Source organism: Chondrus crispus, genomic scaffold (assembly GCF_000350225.1).
Source record: "Chondrus crispus Stackhouse genomic scaffold, scaffold_118, whole genome shotgun sequence".
In the NCBI taxonomy this organism is placed as follows: Eukaryota; Rhodophyta; class Florideophyceae; order Gigartinales; family Gigartinaceae; genus Chondrus; species Chondrus crispus.
The window spans coordinates 120,604-133,106 of record NW_005178987.1 but is presented as its reverse complement, the minus strand read 5'-3'; the positions used below and the strand labels follow the sequence as shown (position 1 = coordinate 133,106).

The window sequence follows — 12,503 nt, the reverse complement described above, 5'->3', positions numbered from 1 at the left end:
AAAGCACGGCGAAGAAGACTGACGTGTTTATCGTTTCCCGGGGGCGGCAAAGGGTGATGGCGCTCAGGATGGGGAGGAGGCGGCCGGGGGCGCAGTGGGTATCGCGGGTCCTGTTTGCAGCGGACACAAGGATGGAGAGGATAGAGCCGGTCGGGAGCGGGAGGGAGCGTTACTGACTCTCTGTGAGCGTCAAAGAGGTGGAGGTTCTGTTTGGGACATTTTGCACACACAACGGCCAACGGTCAACGTACCAACGACATGCCACATTCTTGGAATGAAATATTTGCTTTGGTGAACAGGGTTTGGGAAACGGGGTTTGGGGAGGTTGAGTTTGGAAACATGTTTGGGAAACTGGCGAAGTAAACGTTTTTCCCAAGATCACAATCACCGGGATCTAAAAAGTAATCTCAAGGTAACAGCAACATTTGTAGAGGAATGGACAGTGGCTGTTTCGATCTCTGGGATGGAGAGGTCGTAGAGTTGATTAGGCGAATGGCGCAGAAGAAACGCCCTCTCAGTTTCAACTGTCGATATGTCATTGTGACTCGCTGGATGCCGCCAAGGCGGTCCCGCCCCGGCGCAAATTAAAAATCTGGGTTTTTGTTGATTAAATTAGAGGGGGGGCTCCTCAATAGTTCGCAAGTCATTAGTTCGCTTGGTCAATAGTTCGCCTTTCGGACGATGTCACCCGTTTTCAGACATGTACACGTGTACTCGCATAGACCGTTTTGGTCGCCACCGCCCTCCCTAAAACTGTCAGCAAGGCGAGCACAATAGTTCGTTCTGTCAATAGTTCGTATCTGTGGGTCCTGGCACGGGGGCGAACTATTGAGGGGTACTTACTACTGTACAGTATACTTCAAAAACGAACCTACTGTACCACCGTCAATCAAGGAAATAAGTCTCAATGGGATCAGTTGCTGTGTGACACGTGGTCTGCGTGTACACTGACAAGTGACTTCTTTTAATAGATGTCATCTCGACCAGATGCAGCGGATGAGTGCGAGTTGCTGTTGCTCTTCTTCCACTTTTCGGAACAGATGCGATATTTTCCAAAGTCGAGTCTTCAGGTGCATCCATGCACGCATGCTTGCAGAACGTATCTTAACGGTGGAGCTTGGCGTAAGCGCGGTGACAGGGCAATCTTCTGTTTCAATTTGCTTTTGGTCTGACAAGTGGGAATAACATTTATTCGCAGCGATCTTGCGACCGGCACTCGTTCTCGAACTTTCCGACAACATCACAAAACATCTTCATTCCTCTTGGATATAGTTCACATCTCCTGACGCCTACATATCTCGTGAAAGACAATCTACTGCCGGGTTCGCATTCGGTGTCAGGACCGCCGCGCAGGGTATGCATTTCGAGGTGAAATCCACCGTGGAAAACAAAAAATTCCCAACGCGCATCGTACGCACTTTTCACCAATTAAGCCACACTTTACCTCCACACACGCATGTGTCCCCTGGCCTGTTCAGTATTTTGTTGCCAGGCAGGGCGTGCAATTTGAGATAGCCCTCCAGGGGCTTATCCCGGACAGGCAACTATTGCGTACTGTATGTAATACTCAACTATATGATAACACTTACAGCAATGCGCATTTCTATGTGAGATTCGTCGATTTCTTTTAGCGACACGTTTAGACAGGCATTTCTCTACCAGCAAATCGCTGATTTAGTTGGACCAAAACCATAATTCTATTAGTTTTTCTATATATAGCGATGCCCTCCATATTTGAAGGACGAGCAGTGCCCCAGCTCCCTGTTTTTATTCGTGTTTTATGTCCAACAATTTTTCATACCAGCCCGCGCCCCCTCCCTTGCGTGTACTGTAGCCTTCTGGACGGGACACGGTGCGCTGCGCTCGAACACTGCAAACAGACCGAGCCCTCTGAGCTTCCGACAACGTGAGCGGGGGCCGTGCAGCTCAGGCGTGGAACTCACGGCTACCGGCGTGACGGCATCCCCGCGATGTGAATCTGAGCAAGCTCATTCCTCACCCGCCCCGACCTCTTATAGATACTATGTATGTAGGTGTCGATGCAGTGGAACCGGCCACTCTGTACAGCATCCATACAGTCGTGCAGTACCCGAACAGTGCCGGGCACCATTCTATTTTCGCCTTCTGGCTCATGGCCTGCAGCCACGAGCGCCGCCGTCCGACTATATAAATACGCTTTGCCTGCGACTAGCGCCTCTCTCGATGTAGCGGGGGCAAGAGGGAACAAAGTCAAAGACTGACCAACGTCACTTTACTTACCCTGCGCCGAAGCGCAGAGCCTCGATCCCCTACGCGTCTCTACCCACACTATCGCTACCTGACAACGCCTTCCCTCGTCTCAGCTTGGACTGAGATCGCGCTGTCAGCCCAGACCCTCGTGAACAGCGACACGAGGATCCAATATAAGAAGCGTTCTTGTGCTATAGAGTGCAGGGTGGATTATTTTTGATCTGAAGACTGCCCACTAGTTGCCTTTTTTGTCAACCACCTTCTGAACAATGGACAACACACCAAACACAAAGTATTCCAGCATACGTCCGGGCTTCGACAGCTTTGTCGACATCGGCGGTGATGTTGACGAGTTCAACAGCGGGCGGGTTATGATGACCCGCCGCCTAGAACTGCAAGACGCTACAGAGAATAGGTTCGCTCGGATCAATATGAGACGGTCTGCTTTACAAGAGTGCAATGGCACTGTTTATGGCAGGAAACACATTGTACGCAACGACATGAGAGACCATAGCCATTCAGGACTAAACAAGAACATGATCGACGCTAATGGAAATGTCAATCCAGAGAAAATAGCCAGGCATTATCGCTCAGTGGCTGAAAATGACCAGGCGCGCATGGATCGTATGACCACAACTCTAATGAGCTTGGATATGTACGAGAACTATGTAGGCGTTATCGCATCACTCTATAGTTTGGCGTGGACTATAGAGATGTTGACGAAAGCTACGCGAACTACTGTCAGTGTACCTGTACCCCCGGAGGTGCTGAATCTACCAGCGCCCACTACTGAGGACGGGTACTGGGCGAGGGTCGCGTTGATAGTCCGAGGCCAGTTCGGCTACACTAGAGTACTCGGGGAGCAACCTCTTGGTTCTCTTACAAATGCAGGCATTATCGGCCTGAACGCCGAACCCAATAGCCGAACGATCAAGGTGGAGTGCTGGCGGGCACCTGCTTACGACGACGGGCATTGCCACATACACTACACCAGGTTTGTAGAGGCCGGCTTTCGGCAGGGCCTGTACTTATGCAATAATCAAGCACGCAGCCACCTAGTGGATGATAATGCAGCGTATGGTTGGATCGGTAACGTGCCGGTTACTACATATGAAGAGGCTGTTGCTCTGATGAGGCACAGATATCTCGTGAGGAGCGAGGGCATGGGGGCGCTAGACTATTGGGTCTTGATGACCGCTCTTTACAAGCGTCAGCGTGCCACGCCGTTCTTGTGTGATCAAGACTTCCACTGTGGTAAAGAGAACACGTCGGTGATGTTTATTGGCAAGGACGAGACTGCTGTGGTGCGAACTGCCCTCCGAGACTTCCAGAAAGGCAAAGATGCTAGTTCGTTACGAGTTACGTTCGATGACGTGATGCATGTGCTTGATAGGTTCGTGGAAACGCATCGTTGTTACGACGACGCCATGACAGCACGCCTGTTGTTTGACAACTATGTGGCACAGCCTCTGCCCAACACGGTCCAGTCTCACGTCTACTTCAACGTAGAGTGGGTTACGAACATGCCTATAGTAGGTATGAGACGTGCAGCAGTAGCTTTGCTGCTGTGCGAACTACCCATTCTAATTCAGCCACAGTCTTTGGCTGAGATGCAGAAACTCAAAGGTTTAAACAGGTCACAACTCTCAGTGTCACTTGCGGTGAATACTATTTGGTATTGGGGGGAGTACCTTTCCGCCGTAATGGACTCTGCTCGGGACAAAACCGCCAGTGATTTACGCGAGGGGAAAGGGCACTCCGCTCACATACGGACTCGGCAGTCCTCTGTAATCTCGGCAATGGTTGGTAGAGACCAGCCCGTGCCTATATTCCAGAGTGTAGGTACGCAATTCAAGTGGGCCAGTGAGAATTGCTTTGGTGCAAGCGCGCTCCCAGTAGATGAGCCTGACCGCGGTCGTGAGACAGCGATGGTGGCGAAGCTCGAAGAACGGGGCACTGGTCAGCACGTGCTGCACTACACTTTTACGGTGCCGCCGGCAAGCATCGCCATGATCGTCGGGTTGGGCGGCATCCTTACTGTTAACACCCCACTTAGTCCTGCTTTCTTGATAGAAAAGCCACACAGGGGGGGAAGTTTCAACTGGCAGGCATCACCCAGTAAGCATGTGAAGGTGTGGGCGTCGGGACTTGTGGCACGGTGGAATGGTTACGATTATATGTACACAATGGGTGGTCGGGACCGGAATAACAGCCTCGTGATGTGGGCACCCTACAGTGATAATCTAGCACCACCACCGGCGTTCAAGAATGAAGTGACTATGTTTAACAGTCCCACGTGGTGCAATACTGTAGAGAGGGATCATGTGTTCGGCGATGATCCGTATTCCTTTATGGACGGAGGAATGAAACGGCAGTTCATTTGGCGTACATCGCCAGCAAATCTGCACACTAGGTACGACCGTCGATCTGTCACTGCGGTCGGTCTCAGTACTACGAACAACGATAATCCATTTTTCAGGTAAAATTTTCAATGAGCGGGCGGACACGGTGATTTTCTTTAACACACAGGGGGGCTAATCCCCTAATCCCGTAAACCCCTAATCCCCCCAAACCCCCCTACTGGCAACATTTAGTCTACTGGCAACATTTAGCCTTATTATTATCACTCTAGTGCAGTATGAGAAAATTTCTGACTTTTACAGTATTTGATGACGTATTTCATGTTTTACGACAAAACGTCGCAGACGTGTACAGGTACTGTACTGCATAGTCGTTCACTGTAATGACAGTTGCAATGAACAGCATACAGCGGTGCCCTGAAATGTTAGTATCTCCGTAGGGGCAGGGCAATACGTAGTGATCTGTGGTTGGAGGAGAGGCATGGCGTGTGTTGTACCGAACAACCAACTGGCGCAATCTTCGTAATCTCGTAGGGCGTGCTCCGTCGCCACTGGTACAAGCAAGGTGCAAGGAGCCGAGCAGGCTGGCGGTTGTGGAGAAAGCGAAGAGGCGTGCGAAGCGCGCCACCGTGCACCACGCTGCGCGGTGGTGCGCCTTACACGGCAAGCGGGCGGGCCATGTCCCATGAGGGCGCGGCGTCCAATCGGGGCGTTTCCGGGCGTTTCCGGGCGTTTCCGGGCGTTTCCGGGCGAGCGGGCGAGCCTGGCCGCTTGACCTCCGTGCTGTCGAGCGCCTGTGCCGCGGGCGCAGGGGCGCGGCGATCACTCTGGATGCCTCGCGATGCCTCTCCCTGTCTCTAGAAAAGTCTACGTGTACGTGCACACGCGCCAAAAAACAACAAAAAAATACCCCCGCACCTTCAACAACAAAAAAAACACCCCCTCATTGTCGCGCAGCCGCGCGGGGAGCATGCCTTCTCCACCGTCGGACACACACACCTGGATCCTTCAACTTGGCCTGCCCGCGCGACACGCCAAGCACATGTCTAGACTTTTCGCGCCGCGTCCATCCCGTTTCCGTTCTGGAACCGCGACACGGGGTGCTACAGCAGTCAGCCCTGAGAGGCGAGGCGCCCCGCCAGCACAGACTCTATATAAACGCACCATGCACCGATCACCCCCTCTCTCCCTCACCTCACCCACATCCACCACACCCTCCGGACACACTCCACGACAAGTACCCACCCGCGCCTACACAATACTACAACTCCGCACCCCAACTCCTCACCCCAGCTCCTCACACCCCCGACGCCCGCGCCATGTCGATCCTCACGCCGTACAACCGCCACAGCTTCTTCCCGTGGGGCAACTCGTTCGGCAACGACCTGCGCACGATGCGCCGCATGCTGGACATGACAGAGTCGGGCCCGCGCTCGACTCACACGGTCGAGCCGTCGTACCGCTACGAGGCGGACAGCGCGGCCGCACACTTCGAGATTGAGATCCCGGGCGTGTCCAAGGACAACCTCTCCGTCGAGGTCCACGAAAACAAGCTCACCGTCCGTGGCAAGCGCTTCTGCCGCCCCCTCATCGAGAAGAAGGACAACTCCGCCGTCGCCAAGGACCCGGCTCAGAACGGAGACCCCGACCAAGCTGACAAGGACCCCGCCCCTAGCATCGTCTACCACCTCGAGGCAAGGCTCCCCCAGCGCGCAAACGTCGACGCCATCAAGGCAGACCACATCGGCGACGGCATCCTCAACATGACCATCCCTATGGTCGATGACAAGGGCCCCCGCAAGGTTCAGATCGAGTTCTAGCTTGCTGCCCCCGCGCTTTACAAGTCCTCACTTGTGCCTTTTGCACGCCGTCCGCCCCTACCCCCTCGATACTTTTAGCATGTTAGCCACACCATAAAGGATTCCACGCGGAACAAGGCCTCGCATTACACTTAGTCAGCTTTGAAAAACAAAGTATTCTCTGTATGTTCAGACCTCTGTGCCTTCATTTCTCCGTTCGTTCAAAAGGCGCACATCACACACACACACACACACACACACACACACACACACACGCACAAGTGCCTCGCCACTGACAGGTTCGGTAAATCGAAACTACATAGGGCCGCGGGCGCAGGTACGAAAACAGCTTTGTGATATCATGTGTTCGGCGATGATCCGTATTCCTTTATGGACGGAGGAATGAAACGGGAGTTCATTTGGCGTGCATCGCCAGCCAAGCTGCACACCGGTTACAACCGCCAATCTCTCCCTGCGGTCTGTCTCAATACTTGGAGAAACCAATCTTCAATATTCGAGTCACGTTTTCAATGAGCGGGGGGACAAGGTGCTTTTCTTAACACACAGGGGGGCTAATACGCTAATCCCCCCAATCGCCTAAATCCCCCTACAGAGAGTATCTCCTCAACAGTGCAGTTGTGAGTAGTGCAAACCGGCAATAGTGCAGGTCAAAACCGCGTGACACGACTTTGGACACGTGTATGCATCTTAGAAAAGCAAGGCGTGCATTGCTGCAAGCATATCACGCTCAATAAACCATCAATTGCGACGGGTTTTTTAAAATAAAACCACGTTGTAAAAGTGATTTGCGAGATCCTCCCCTTGAGTATTGCAATACGCCAATAGTGCAGTATTCTACCGCGTGGCACGGTGTTGCACTATTGAGCGGTATGGACTGTACTGGCAACATTTAGCCTTATTGCTATCACTGTTATGAGAAAATTTCTGACTTGTCGTACAGTATTTGATGACGTTTCATGCTTTACGACAAAACGTCGCAGACGTGTACAGATACAGCACTGTCCCGTTCCTCACTGTAATGACACTTGCAGTGCGCTGCATACAGCAGTGCCCTGAAATGTTGGGATCTCCGTAGGGGCAATAGTGATCTGTGGTTGGAGGAGACGCAATCCCCGTAATCTCGTAGGGCGTGCTCCGTCGCCACTGGTACTGTGCAGTGTCCATGCGTATTTCCTCAGTATTGGTGCCTCGTCAGCATCCGTCGTGGCAATGGGACATAAGTGCTTCGACAAACGCGGCAGTGGCGAAGGAGAGCGTCCTTTTCAATCACTCTCCCAATGCAACGCTCTCACATACGAGAGACCGATAATGCGAATCGACGCCAGCTGTCGCTGTCAATTATGCCATGCGCTCTCAACTTTCCGGGACTCAGCACATCGCAAGTGCAGACACGAAACAGCCCACACGCCCCCTCTCAAACCATTTTTGCGATCTCTCTACCGACACTGCACGGAGTGCAATATTGTTGGCAATGAACTACCGCCGATAAGTACAAGCTACCCCTCTACGCTACCCCGTCCACCGGGCCCATTCCTTGGAGCCGTCATCCACTTGCTTTGGAATTTTTTGCACTTCACTCCGCCTCGCTTACTCTCGCCGTTGTCTCCCACTTCTGTCTCATTGCAGTTTAAAACCACGGGCTGCATTCCCCCTCCATTCCGCCTTTCCTTTCCCCTAGCCCTCTCCCCCCAAAAAACATTTGTCTTCTTCGCCTCACGCTCTTCTCACTCGCGCTTTTTCGCGCTGTGCCCAACGCCTTGAGTCTCCCCGCCATTGTCCGCCACAACCTCAACCACTCGTGAGCTCCGCTTGTTTCGCTTTGTGCTCACGCTTGCTTGCTTTTGCGCTTTGTGCAGATCGTCACCCAACCCGAGCAAGAACTTGTTTCCCGCACCAAAAGTCCTGTACGGAATGACTCGTGGGCGCAACTATGCCAACGCGTCCATGGACTTTGATGTCTCCTCTGCTGCTCGCTCGCTCGCCTACCTCTCCGAAGTCTCTCCTCTGCTTGTGGAGGGGCAAGGCGGCACTGTTACTGTCAAGGATGCGCTGCCGAAGGTCAGGCTGGGTTTTCTGTCGAAAATCTACGGCCTGCTGTCCTTGCAATTCCTTATTTCAACCTGTATGTGCATGTTGTTCATGCACTATGAACCGATCCGAGCGTTTGTCGAAAGGTTCTACCCTTTTGCTATCATCACATCAGCCATCGCCTCCTTTGTCTCGCTGGTATACCTGCTGTTGAACTTTTGGGTTTCTGTCAATAATGCACTGCTCATGTTTACTTTTACGTTTTGTCAGAGTACCCTGTTTGGAAGCATCTGCGTTGTGTATGTGGATAATGGCCTTGGATTCCTTATCACTGAGTCCCTGGCAACCTCTTTGATTGTTTTTACTGGCTTTACTCTATATACATCATTGAGCCATTGGGAATTTTCTTACTCGGCAGCCGCAGCCTACGCCCTCCTGGTTTTCGCTACCATGTGCTCTATCGCCAATGGTACCATAGAGTACACCGGCAAAGGCTCCCCTTTTATTGCTACTGCCTTCATTTTCACAACCAGCACACTGTTTAATTTATTTATTCTATACGACAGTAAGTTTTGCGCCCCCGTTTCCGCCTTTTTCCTCTCCTCCCTCTGCGTCTTATAGTTAGACGTTCCGTTGAAGCACTTCTCTCGCCGAAGCACGTGCTAACGGTTCAGTCATCTACGGTACCATTTCCTTGCTCTTCTCTCCCATACAGCTTATATAATTATTGAAGAGCTTGGACCCGATGACGTAGTCCCTGCTGCAGTAATGCTTTACACAGACCTCCTGAGCTTGTTTTTGCAAGTTTTGGCTGGGTTGAGCGAAAACCCGGACAGATAACTGGGAATCTTCTATCCATCCATGCACAGATTGTAGATGAATAAAACTAGAAGATACTAACTGAACATCGAGTTGTCATTGCATTGCTTCTATCCATTTTGCCAGCGGACAATTAATGCGAGTCCCTGAGATGATTGAACGTAGCAAAACAGTATGGGTCGCTATCGAACGGGAGATTCTTTCTCCGTTCAGCAAAAAATTGGACTATAAGGGATGGAAGTTTGCGCAAAGGCATACCGGCATTAGAAATACGATGGCAATTTTTGTTCAGTTAGTCTTCTCCAGTTATTTACGTCTGTCCGATTGAGGACTGTGGTCTTCTTTCTTGGTCATCCTCCTCCTCATTGGGCCCCTCGATGGTGTCCTCTTCTCTCTCATCATCCTCTTCCTCTCCGTCCCCCTCAGCATCAACTAAGCTCCACTTTATTGCTTCTGAGAGGAGACTTGCTGCATTCACAGCTGAAATGGCATCCATCTCGGGGTGTTTAGCACACTTGTCTGTCGCTGCTGCATATATGAACCGATTTCCAAGCACGATGTTCGGAAAACAATCGTCGACATCTTTATCCGTCGGGATGGGGTTGTGCTTGTACATGCTCTTCGGAACAGCTTCAAAATGCTTCAAATCCGCACCTTCTTCAAACATCTCTTCAAACAAGCCTCCTGACTGGAAATCGGCCCCGCATAGAACTGTGTATACCCCAGGACTCTCGTTTGACGATTCACGAATGCGCTCGAATCGCGACACTCCAGGCGCGTGTGTAATTTGAACGAGGTCTGGAATGTTCTTCTCAGAGTTGAATCGGAAGAAGCCAGGTTTTGCACTGCCGACAACAACGGCAAGGTGCGAGCAAGAAACCGGCGATACTGCAGCTTCAACTTGGGTATCGCCCTCGGTACTCTGGGACGCGACATACTCGGCCTCCTGAGAGGCGTGCCCATCGGCAGCCTCAGTGTCTCTATCGTAACCGAGCAGCTCGGAAATGGTGGTTCCAAGCGGCGTTTCAATGGTCATTTCACCCTCACGTGGAGAAGCGCACAGAACGACGCCCTCGAAAAGTTCCGACTCACCATCGCCATAGACGACCTTGTAATTCTTGCTCTCCTCGTCGTACAAAATATCGGTCACCTGCGTGTCAAGCTTGACATTCACCTCCATGGTGGAACGAGCAGCGTCGACAAGTGCGGTGCAAAGCGAGGCATTCTCCGGGGTGACAACCTGAAGCCTCTCGGCGGCGTCTGAGTTGGAAAAGTCCGCGTCCAGCATGGCAAAATGACTCGCAAGGGAACTGATCTCACTGAGTTTAGCCCCCCCATACTGCCAGCCCACAACCGGGGCGAGGAAGCGCTGCACAAAGTCGGTATTATATTTGAATATCCTAGTGTAGTCCTCCCCCGAGCCGCGTATGTACGCTTCGATGCCCGCCCGCTTGACCAAGGTACTGACCGAGGCTGAACATGTTGCGACATTCTTTGTATTCATATCACGGAGCAGTTTGACAAAACCGATGGTACTACCCCTAGAAATGGCCGGGGTGATACCATATTTCCACAGGGTCGGGAGCGTGGTCCCCCAGAAAGAATAGTTCCTCTGCCAGGACCGGACGATGTCTTTCGGAGAGAACAAGAACACTGTGAGCAAAACAAGGCATTGTGCCAGCATCACGGCCCTGGGAACTGTGCCGCGGGTCTGGTCGAGCTTGGTGACGCTCCACAGCAGGGCGGCGAGGGTGATGCTGCGCCATATGGCGTTGTGCAGGAAGCGGTACAGTAGGTCGAGCACCGACCAGCCCTTGTGGTGGAAGTGGTATGCGTCATCGCGCCAGTCCCACGCGGCGAAAGAGCGGATGAGACGGGCGTGCGTGCCGCGGTCCCACGGACGGCGGAGGATGACGGAGCGCGCGCGGCCGCGGCGTGCCGCGACGGCGCCGGGGATGGCGAAGACACGGCCGAGGACGGAGACGGTGCCGCGCTCGTCGTTCGCGGCGGCGACGAGGTCGGAGAGGAAGGAGGCGGCCGGCAGCGGGAGCGAGCGGTAGCGGCCCACCTCGACGCGCAGCGACGGGTCGATGCGGACCGAGCGAAAGGAGTGGCCGCCGAGCGAGGGCAGGCGGTCGAAGAGCGTGACGGCGTGCGTGGAGGAAGAGGCGAAGACGCGCTTGTCGTGCTCCTCGACGAGGGCTAGGTCGAGCGTGGTGGCACAGCCGAGCAGATTGCCGCCGATTACAGCGATCTTCATGGTGCGGGATGGGGAAGGGGAGGATGGGAGGGGAACGGGAATGGGAATGACGTGCAGGTGACGTCGAGGTTTTGATGCTGCACAGTGTGCGCGTACTCTATGCGGTGTATGATGACGCAGGCAAGTGATGCGGAAGGGCCGAATCTTTTGGATATTTTTTACAGCACACCGGCCAATCGCAGGCGCCGTATCTCCGCATTTTGGCCTCGCCGCACCTTCGCCGGTTTCCACAGAGTAGATAGCCGGTCGCCATTGCAGACTTGCGCACACGTTACAAGCCATCGGGCGACGGCACCTTTACTTCCAATCCATAACGCTTACAAACACATAATACAAGCAGTTACAACAGCCGTCCTTCCCACCCCTCCACCTCCATACCATACAAAACAAATAGCATGTACAAACCCTCCTCACTGACTGTGCATAGCATCGACAAGCATATCCGTCAGCAGCCCGGAGATCCCCCACAGTCCCACAAACCCTGCGCACCGAATCGGCCTCTTCAGGCTCACAGCCCTGTCAATCTTCCACATCCACGCCGTCGTGTTCCCTCCCCTCTGGACGCGCACCGCGTCCGACACGTGAATGAGCCCGACCATAGCGCCTCTAGGCAGTTTCCCGAGCTCAGTACCGGACTCTCCCCCGCCTTCGTGCACGTGTCTGAGCACGTCAGCCGCGGCTGCGGTGTCGGCCCTCGCGACGCCGCTGTCCAAATCGAGCGCGCGGCGACCTGCATGGACGCCGACCCAGGCGCCGTCGTACTGGGGCGGGCGCTCGCCGGACCAGGGCGGGAACGGGCGCGACTCAAACGTGCGCGCGCCGGCGACGAGCAGGCTGGCGACGGGCTGCGGGGCGGTGACTGCGCGCAGCGTGCAGCGGTCGAAGAGCGTGCGCTTGAGGAAGCGGGCCCACTCGTTGCCGGAGCGCGCGGCCAGCGACTCGGCCGCGTGCCCCGGGCGGTCGCCGACCGCGAGACGGCCGGCCGGC

General features: G+C 53.8%; 3 protein-coding genes across 3 annotated transcripts; 2 read left to right on the top strand and 1 right to left on the bottom strand.

Moving 5' to 3' along the window:
- Positions 1-5,886: 5,886 nt before the first annotated feature.
- Positions 5,887-5,994, bottom strand: CHC_T00001910001 (hypothetical protein). Its single transcript, XM_005712966.1, has one exon. The coding sequence runs from the start codon at positions 5,992-5,994 to the stop codon at positions 5,887-5,889; it is 108 nt and encodes a 35-aa protein (XP_005713023.1).
- CHC_T00010283001 (Heat Shock Protein 20, HSP20) lies at positions 5,909-6,409 on the top strand. The gene has a single exon (XM_005712965.1). The coding sequence runs from the start codon at positions 5,909-5,911 to the stop codon at positions 6,407-6,409; it is 501 nt and encodes a 166-aa protein (XP_005713022.1).
- A 3,224-nt stretch (positions 6,410-9,633) lies between these two features.
- On the top strand, positions 9,634-10,047 carry CHC_T00001908001 (hypothetical protein). The gene has a single exon (XM_005712964.1). The coding sequence runs from the start codon at positions 9,634-9,636 to the stop codon at positions 10,045-10,047; it is 414 nt and encodes a 137-aa protein (XP_005713021.1).
- The last annotated feature ends 2,456 nt before the right edge of the window (positions 10,048-12,503 follow it).

Excerpts from the sequence above, each read along its gene's own strand:
- CHC_T00010283001 (XM_005712965.1), top strand. The coding sequence starts at position 5,909 with ATGTCGATCCTCACGCCGTACAACCGCCACAGCTTCTTCCCGTGGGGC.
- CHC_T00001910001 (XM_005712966.1), bottom strand. The coding sequence starts at position 5,994 with ATGCGGCGCATCGTGCGCAGGTCGTTGCCGAACGAGTTGCCCCACGGG.
- CHC_T00001908001 (XM_005712964.1), top strand. The coding sequence starts at position 9,634 with ATGGTGTCCTCTTCTCTCTCATCATCCTCTTCCTCTCCGTCCCCCTCA.